The sequence below is a fragment of the Octopus sinensis genome, linkage group LG10 (genome assembly GCF_006345805.1).
Source record: "Octopus sinensis linkage group LG10, ASM634580v1, whole genome shotgun sequence".
NCBI lineage: Eukaryota > Metazoa > Mollusca > Cephalopoda > Octopoda > Octopodidae > Octopus > Octopus sinensis.
The window spans coordinates 40572852-40582435 of NC_043006.1; the positions used below are offsets into that span (position 1 = coordinate 40572852).

Here is a 9584-nt window from a genome sequence, read left to right on the forward strand (position 1 = left end):
CATAATAATATTATTTAGAAGGACGAAATAACATTATCTAGAAGGGCATAATAACATTATCTAGAAGGATGTAATAACACTATTTAGAAGAGCATAATAATATTATTTAGAAGGACGAAATAACATTATCTAGAAGGGCATAATAACATTATCTTGAAGGATGTAATAACACTATTTAGAAGAGCATAATAATATTATTTAGAAGGACGAAATAACATTATCTAGAAGGATGTAATAACATTATCTAGAAGGATGTAATAACACTATTTTGAAGAGCATAATAATATTATTTAGAAGGGTGTAATAACATTATTTAGAAGGATGTAATAACATTATTTAGAAGGATGTAATAACATTATTTAGAAGGATGTAATAACACTATTTAGAAGGACGAAATAACATTATCTAGAAGGATGTAATAACATTATCTAGAAGGATGTAATAACACTATTTCAAAGAGCATAATAATATTATTTAGAAGGGTGTAATAACATTATTTAGAAGGCTGTAATAACACTATTTAGAAGGACGAAATAACATTATCTAGAAGGATGTAAGAACATTATCTAGAAGGATGTAATAACACTATTTCGAAGAGCATAATAATATTATTTAGAAGGGTGTAATAACATTATTTAGAAGGATGTAATAACATTATTTAGAAGGATGTAATAACATTATTTAGAAGGATGTAATAACATTATTTAGAAGGGCATAATAACATTATTTAGAAGGGCATAATAACATTATTTAGAAGGGCATAATAACATTATTTAGAAGGATGTAATAACATTATTTAGAAGGGCATAATAACATTATTTAGAAGGGCATAATAACATTATTTAGAAGGGCATAATAACATTATTTAGAAGGATGTAATAACATTATTTAGAAGGGCACACTTCTTTTCTTGAAGGGTAGAGGCACGTACCCCTCAGGTTCCCCACTGGGTCTGACCCTGAATACCATTCATAATTTAGCAGTCTTTTATGCAATCGCAGAATGTAAAAATTTGTACTTTAATAGTCCAGAGTACTGTATGTGACTCAAAAAAGAAAATTAGCTTTTAGAAAATTGACTTTGGCAGCTTCAGATGTGATATTACTCTTGTAGGAGTAAAAGCAAAATAAAGCCGCTTCCCAATTCATACAGACTCGTAGGATTAGTTTCCTGATTTCCATAGCGTGTATAAATGGGTGCTGGTCTTTCACAGGATTACTCATTTTTGCCAGCTGAGTGGGATGAAGCAACGTGAATGAAAGTGTTTTACTCTAGAACACAATTCGTCACCCAGCCGAGGGATTGAAACTGCAATCTAACAATCATGAGTTCAACTCCCAAACTACTCAGTTATGAGCCTCCACTCTTGTAGGAGTAATATACAGAAATGAAGATGGCAGAAGTGTTAGCATGCCAGGTGAAATGCTTAGCGGTATCTCATCTGTCTTTATGTTCTGAGTTCAAATGCTACAGAGGTCGACTTTGCCTTTCATCATTTCGGGGTCGATAAATTAAGTACCAGTTGCATACTGGGGTCGATCTAATCGACTGGTTCCCCTCCCCCAAAATTTCAGGCCTTGTGCCTAGAGTAGAAAAAATATTTGTAGAAGGCAGCAAGCTGGCAGAAACGTTAGCATGCCAGGTGAAATTACGTTCTGAGTTCAAATTCTGCTGAGGTCGACTTTACCTTTCATGTGTTTGGAGTCGATAAATTAAGTACCATTTGCACACTGGGGTCAATCTAATCGATTTTTCCCCCACGCCCCAAAAATTTCAGGCCCTGTACCTTGAGTAGAAAAGAATACTAAGTAGGATGAAGGCAGCAAGCTGGCAGAAACGTTAGCACACCGGGTAAAGACTTTGCCTTTCATCCTTTTGGGGTCGTTAAATTAAGTACCAGTTGCATCCTGGGGGCGATCTAGTCAACTGCCCTCGACCCTTTTCAAAAATTTGGAGCCTTGTACCTAGAGTAGAAAGGAATATACAGAAATGAATCAAACCTTTCCTCGGGCAGCAAAACATAGTAAAGTTTGAGTAGGACTGATCTAATCAATAGTGACACATTACATCTACCCATTTTATCAACTCACTTTCCAATCAATATCTACAGTTAATGATGTAGATAGATAAAGACAGGCATAAGTAATTTGTATTCAAGATCACTGTATCCTTGTATCAACCAGACAATTGGATGTCTGGTCAGATTGTGCTTCCTTGCATTGTTGTAGCTTTCAAATGATGCTGTCCTGCTGGCTGAGTGGACAGGTCAATACCCACCCACTAAACACAGTACCAGTCTGTTGTTGCAAGGTTACACATTTACAGCTAAGTGGACAGGTGAAATGTGAAATGAAGTGTTTTGTTCAAGAACCTAATGCACTGCTTGTCTAGGATTTAGAACCATGATCTTGCAATCACAAGTGCAATGACCTTGACAACCAGTCTCTGTACCTTCACTCTGTTTAAGATACTAATACAAAACATGTTAAAGTGATGTTGAAATTTTTAATACTCACGATATAAGTTGTCTGTAAATATTCTCAGCTGAGAAATTGTATAATTCTTGTCAAGTTTAACCTTCCAAAAGGGATTCTTCTCCCATTCAGTGGAACTGCACATCCTTTCAAAGATCAAATTGTTTCCATCCACAACTGAAGAAGCATTCATTGATGTTTTTCTGTCTCGACAAATCTTACCTTTAAAAATATAGCGTTTTTTCTTTGTGCTTGATTGGGATGCTGGTCGACCAAGTGCAACATTTACTGAAACAGATGCAGTATGATTATTTAGACATCACCATCATCATTGATGTTTAACATTTATATGGAGGACAAGGATGAAATGGATGATGACAGGTATCTTCATTTCTGGCCAAGGTTTAGTAAACTGGTTTGTCTTCCTTCTATGAAGGAAGATAAGGCTAGAAAGGAGATACCTGTCATCAGACACATTTGATAAAAGATGGAAGCAAGTGGTATGCCTGTTTGGTATGAAAGGTCACATGTAAGTGTATCCATAAAAGATTAATAAAAAACCAGCTCAGTGGAGGAGCATCTTGCGGGGTCATGACTGTTCTCCCACTCCATTGCACTGTGTTTCTCTTTGTCCCCACATTTGCTATATAATTTCGTTAAATTTTTAAATGCATCTTAGTGTAATTCCATTCGTTACCCTGACCCTGTATCCATCTTGTATTGTCCCCTCTTTGTTTGGGCCTTGTGCCTTGAAATAAAATTCCATTTAACATCTGTTTTTCCATGTTAGCATGGGTTGGATGGTTCAACAGGAACTAGCAAGCCAGAGAATGTGCCTAAGCTCTAAGGTCTCCTTTGACATTATTTCTCACTGGATGTATTTCCTTACACCGACCTCTTTACAGTGGAAACTGAGTGCTTTTTTTTTTTTATATGACACCAACATTAGTGAGGTCACCAAGTGGCTTGCAAGACAAAAAAAGAAAGAACAAGATATGCATATGTCTGTGTTTGTATGTCTCAGTATATGCTTATGTCTTTGAGGATACCATTCTAACAAGACTTACCATAATTTATATTCTGGCAATTTTCTCCATGCCTTCCATTCTCACATCCATTTTGACAAACTCCAGTCAGCTGATGGCAATCAGAACCATTTTGACAATGACACTCCTGTGTACATTCCTCACCAAACCATCCAGGGGAACAACCTTCCAAAATTTCAAAACAAAACCACAATTAAAAACATAATTTTAGTATTTGTTTTTTATTAAAAAATCTATTGATGTTGTTTCTATAATTTATATTTTCTTTCTTTTATTTTTCTTAAATTAATTTCCAAAATCAATTATCATTAAAACTTCATCTTTGGAATTCTTTTTCATATAATTACTATATATGGAAATATATGTTTGCTTAACAGCATATATTCATTATTCCTAGATTAGTTCACAAATTAAATCTAAATTTTAAAGCAAATGTATAATTTATGAATAAATAAACAGCTATGATTTTTAACATAAAATGATTATACAGTAGTGGAGTTCCATACCTAAGAAACATACACTTGTTACACACATACACACATACACACATTTGCACATATACCAAAGCTCTCATCTCTGATGATTTCAGTCTGCAAGACCTCATCAGTGAGAGGCATCCAGTGACTGCAGGCTGAAATCACATGATAAGTAAGTTCCGGCACCCATAGCAGATGATTCCCACCCACAATTTATGTCAATGCTTTTACGCAGCATGCACCTATATGAGACAATCTCTCAAAGCTAATAACACAGTATCTGGTACATTATTTACATTATTTACATTCGGCGATATTTGTCCTCATCTTGTTTGTTGTTAACACAATGTTTCGGCTGATATACCCTCCAGCCTTCATCAAGTGTCTTGGGGAAATTTCAAACCTGGGTTCTTATTCCTAAGGTATTTTTCGATGTTGTTGTTATTATTATTATTATTATTATTATTATTATTATTATTATTATTATCATTATTATTATTATTATTATTAATATTATTATTATTATTATTATTATTATTATTATTCAGGTCACTGCCTGGAATCGAACTTGGAATCTTGGGGTTAGTAGCCCGCGCTCTTAACCACTACGCCATATGCTCTTAAATATAGAACTGCAGTATCTGGTGTTCTAACAAAACACCCATGTTATGTTGGAAACATAGAAATTAGTTATTTACCAAAAAGTTTAATATTGTCTATGCAGGAATTGTTGGCCATAATTTGAATCTTATTTGTAGTTATGTCTCCTGAACACAATAGTTCTGTTGCTACACGTTTTGTAGGTTTGCATTCAAGAGTCTGATTATCAGAACCAAAGATGTTTGTAATTGTATCTGAAACCAAAAGGAAAAAAGATTATTAAAACATAGATTGCTTAAATGACATTAGTGTAGTGGAGAGCAGCAGATATTTGCAGAATGCAGGACAAAACATGTTGTACATGTGTGTGTGTGTGTGTGTGTGTGTGTGCGTATGCATGCACTTACCTGTGCGTGTGTGTGTGTGTATAAATAGATAGATATCATCATCATCATCATCATCGACCAGCAGTAATGATGATAATGATGATTATGACAATGATAATGTTGGTGGTGGTGGTGACTCAGCAGCGATGGTGGTGGTAGTAGTGGTGGTGGTAGTGGTGGTGGTGGTAGGGTTAGGGTTAGTGGTGGTAATGACATTGGTGGCAGCAATGATGGTGGTGGTGGTGGTGCTAGTGCTAGTGGTGCTGGTGGGGTACTTGCATCGGTGGCGGTGGTGGCAGCGGCAGCAATGATGATGATGGTGGTGGTGGTGGTGATGATGATGATGATGATGATGATAATGATGATGATGATGATGATGATGATGATGATGATGATGATGATGATGATGAAGATGGTGGTTTATGGTGATGACAGTAATGACAATGACGATGACAAACATTTATTTAAGCAAAAGAAACTGTTTGGTTTTTTTTTTTTTTTGTTTTGGTGGGGTACACTCACCTGAAATTCTGCCATGAAGTCTTATTTGGTGGATCCTGTAGACGTGATTGAACTGTATTGATTGGTTCCGTCCTGTTATATTTCTACATGTGTTATTGGCATTCACATCAAACATCACCATGCCAGTTTGAGATTTGAGAAATTCGTGGTATAAACCTGGAGACAAGGAAATAATGAAATGGAGACATTAGAGACAACAGATACAGAGGCAACAATGAGTTGCGATAGCAAGATATATTACAAAATATAACTTATTATATAAACCTCTCTCTCTCCTTCTCTCTCTCTCTCTCTCTTTCTCTCTCTCCTTCTCTCTCTCTTCCTTTCTCTCTCTCCTTCTCTCTCTTCCTCTCTCTCTCTCTTCCTTGTGATCTGTGTTTCTCTTGCTCTCTTAACCTCTTTCGCTCTCCCTATCTTTCTCTCTATCACTTTCAGCATTCTTATTTGCTCTCTCTCTTTCTCCTTCTCTCTCTCTCTCTTTCACTCTCCCTCTCTCTCTCGCTCTCCTCTTTCTTCCTTGTGATCTGTGTTTCTCTTGCTCTCTTAACCTCTGTCATTGTCTTTCGCTCTCCCTATCTTTCTCTCTATCACTTTCAGCATTCTTATTTGCTCTCTCTCTTTCTCCTTCTCTCTCTCTCTCTTTCACTCTCCCTCTCTCTCTCGCTCTCCTCTTTCTTCCTTGTGATCTGTGTTTCTCTTGCTCTCTTAACCTCTGTCACTGTCTTTCGTTCTCCCTATCTTTCTCTCTATCACTTTCAGCATTCCTATTTGCTCTCTCTCTTTCTCCTTCTCTCTCTCTTTCACTCTCCCTCTCTCTCTCTCTCCTCTCTCTCTCTCTCTCCTCTCTCTTCCTTGTGATCTGTGTTTCTCTGGCTCTCTTAACCTCTGTCACTGTCTTTCATTCGCCCTTACCACTTTCAGCATTCCTATTTGCTTTCTCTCTCTCTCTCTCTCTCTCTCTCTCTCTCTCTCTCTCTCTTACTCTCTTTCTTTTCCTTCTGCTCTTTATATATTTCTCTTACTCTTTCAACCTTCACCTGTATCCTTCAGTCTCTCTATCAGACAGTTTCTCTATTTGTCAGTCTCTCTACCTGCCAGTCTCCCTATCTCTCTCAACACATTCCTATTTACTCTCTTTATTTCTCTTTTCTCTCTCTCACTTTCTTGTGCTCTATACAGGTCAACTTTGCCTTTCATTTGTTCAGGGTTGATAAATTAAGTACCAGTTGCATACTGGGGTCGATCTAATCGACTGGCCCCCTAATCCAAAACTTCGGGCCTTGTGCCTAGTGTAGAAAGGAATATAGCTGTTATCTAAGGCGGCGAGCTGGCAGAATCGTTAGCACGCCGGGCGAAATGCTTAGGAGTATTTCATCTGCCACTATGTTCTGAGTTCAAATTCCGCCGAGGTCAACTTTGCCTTTCATCGACTTAATCCCTTTATCTGTCCTTGTTTGTCCCCTCTGTGTTTAGCCCCTTGTGGGTAGTAAAGAAATGGGTATTTCATCTGTCTTTACATTCTGAGTTCAAATTCCGCAGAGGTTGACTTTGTCTTTCATCCTTTCAAGGTCGATTAAATAACCACCAGTTACATACTAGGGTCGATATAATCGACTTAATCCGTTTGTCTGTCCTTGTTTGTCCCCTCTATGTTTAGCCCCTTGTAGGCAATAAAGAAATAAAAAAATGTTAGCATGCTGGGCAAAATGCTTAGCGGTATTTTGTCTGCCTTTATGTTCTGAGTTCATATTCCGGCAAGGTCGACTTTGCCTTTCATCCTTTCAGGGTCGATAAATTAAGTACCAGTTGTGTACTGGGGTCAGTCAAATCCACTGCTACCCCCCAAAAAAGAATACTACTGTGCATCCCCAATTTACTGGAAATCTTATATGAACCCTTAGGGATCATACAGATCCCACTTGAGAACCACTGATCTACACAAAGTTTCCTCGGTAACCTCTAAGTTATTGCAGAGGTGCGTGGCTTAGTGGTTAAGGTGTTGGACTCATGATCGTAAGATTGTGGTTTCACTTCCTGGACTGGGCAATGCATTGTATTCTTGAGCAAAACACTTCATTTCACATTGCTGTGGAGGTCCATGGCTTAGTGGTTAGGGTGTTGGACTCATGATTGCAAGATTGTGGTTTCAATTCCTGGACCAGGCAACACATTGTGTTCTTCACCAAAGCACTTCATTTCATGTTGTTTCAGTTTGCTCAGCTGTCAAAAATGAGTAATAACTGATGATGATGATGATGATAGTGGTGGTGGTGGTGGTGATGTGCATAATCATCACCCTCATCATCATCATCATCATCATCATCATCATCATCATCATCATCAGGATAGTTTTAATGATAGTTAAGCAACACAAGTTTGTTATAAACAAGAAGTTGGTTAAGCTGGTAATTAGCTTATGAGTGTAGTTTAAGTAATTAACTTATTAGAGTTAATTTGTGAGATAATCACTTTCTGTGAGATAGTGTCTGATATAAATAGCATGGATGCTATAAGAACAAGTGAAATTATCCAAACATACAATGGACCAACTTCCCATCCAGGTGGGTTATTTATATACGCCATGGAAACCAGGAAACTGGTCCTTATGCTTTGTCATTGCAACAGAAGGTAGCCTTTACTTTTTTTTTTTTTAACTGAATCACTGGTCATGGTTCTCTGTCAAATGCCTTCTCCGAATCAATGAAAGACCAGAATACTTGTTAATTCTTGGCCAGTTGCCTCACTAGCAAAGATTTCACCTGTGTCTGTATTTGTTCCCCAGCACTGATTGACAACTGGTGTTGGTGTGTTTACATCCTTTTTACATCCCGGTAACTTAGCAGTTCAGCAAAAGATACCATTAGAATAAGTACCAAGCTTTAAAAGAAATAAGGACTGAGGTTGATTTGTTCTTCAAGGAGGTGCCCCAGTATGGCCACAGTCTAATGACTGGAACAAGTTAACAATAACAGACAAAAATTAAAATAATACAAACTACCTTCACAAACTAAATAGCTAACCTCATCTACCAAGTCTCCATTGTTATTAGCAATCAGATATTCTGGGTATGTTTTGTTTTCATTCAAAATACAGTAGAACCTTGCAGCTCAAGTGCACCATGGTACGAGTAATTTGCTGTACGAGCTGGACTTGTGTGAATTTTTGTCTTGAAGTATGAGTGGAAGTTCGCAGTAAGAGCAGAAATCTGCAGTACGAACAGAAATCTGCAGAACAAGCAGAAATCTGCAGTATGAACAGAAATTGGTAGTATGAACAGAAGGCGAGCTCGCAGAAACGTTAGCACGCCGGGCGAAATGCTTAGTGGTATTTCGTCTGCATTATGTTGTGAGTTCAAATTCTGCCGAGGTCGACTTTGCCTTTCATCCTTTCGGGGTCAATAAATTAAGTACCAGTTATGCACTGGGGTCGATGTAATCGACTTAATACCTATGTCTGTCCTTGTTTGTCCCCTCTGTGTTTAGCCCCTTGTGGGTAATAAAGAAATAGGTAGTATGAACAGAAATCTGCAGGACAAGCACACAAACTGTCCCATCTTTAAGGTAATTCGGTTAATAAAACCAGTTTACATATTTCTTTTGTATTCTCTTTTTTATAATTGTCATTTTACTTATAACTACACCTTTCCTGTTTTAAAACCCACAAAAAATTATTTTTGAGTGGTTTTGGGGGTCTGGAACTGATTAATTATATTTTAGTTAAATTTCAATAGGAATGCAGAATGATTGATGTTAGGAAGAGCATCCAACTGTAAAAATCCTGCCATAACAGTTACAGAAGTTTGGTGCAGACTTCGGCCCTGGCCGGCTTTTTTGGTACCGTCCTACCCATGCTAGCATGGAACACAGACATTAAATGACAATGATGATGATGATGATGATGTTGAAAATTGATTTGTAAAACAAGAAAATCATAAGACGAGCTTGGTCATGAAATGAACTAAACTCATACTGATGATGGTGGTGGTGGTAGTGGTAGTGGTGGCGGCGGTGGTGGTGGCGGTGGCGGTGGATGTGCATTATCATCACCATCATCATCATCATAGGACAGTTATAATGATAG

General features: G+C 37.5%; 1 protein-coding gene across 2 annotated transcripts in view; it reads right to left on the minus strand.

Moving 5' to 3' along the window:
- Positions 1-9584, minus strand: part of LOC115216725 (receptor-type tyrosine-protein phosphatase alpha-like) — a 60942-nt gene that overhangs the window by 40450 nt on the left and 10908 nt on the right. For both annotated transcript variants that reach the window (XM_036506592.1, XM_029786265.2), the window contains 4 exons: positions 5505-5660; positions 4695-4850; positions 3542-3685; positions 2517-2762 (listed from right to left, as the gene is read on the minus strand). In XM_036506592.1, coding sequence (XP_036362485.1) covers positions 2517-2762; positions 3542-3685; positions 4695-4850; positions 5505-5660 — 702 coding nt within the window. The remainder of the gene's footprint in view (positions 1-2516; positions 2763-3541; positions 3686-4694; positions 4851-5504; positions 5661-9584) is intronic.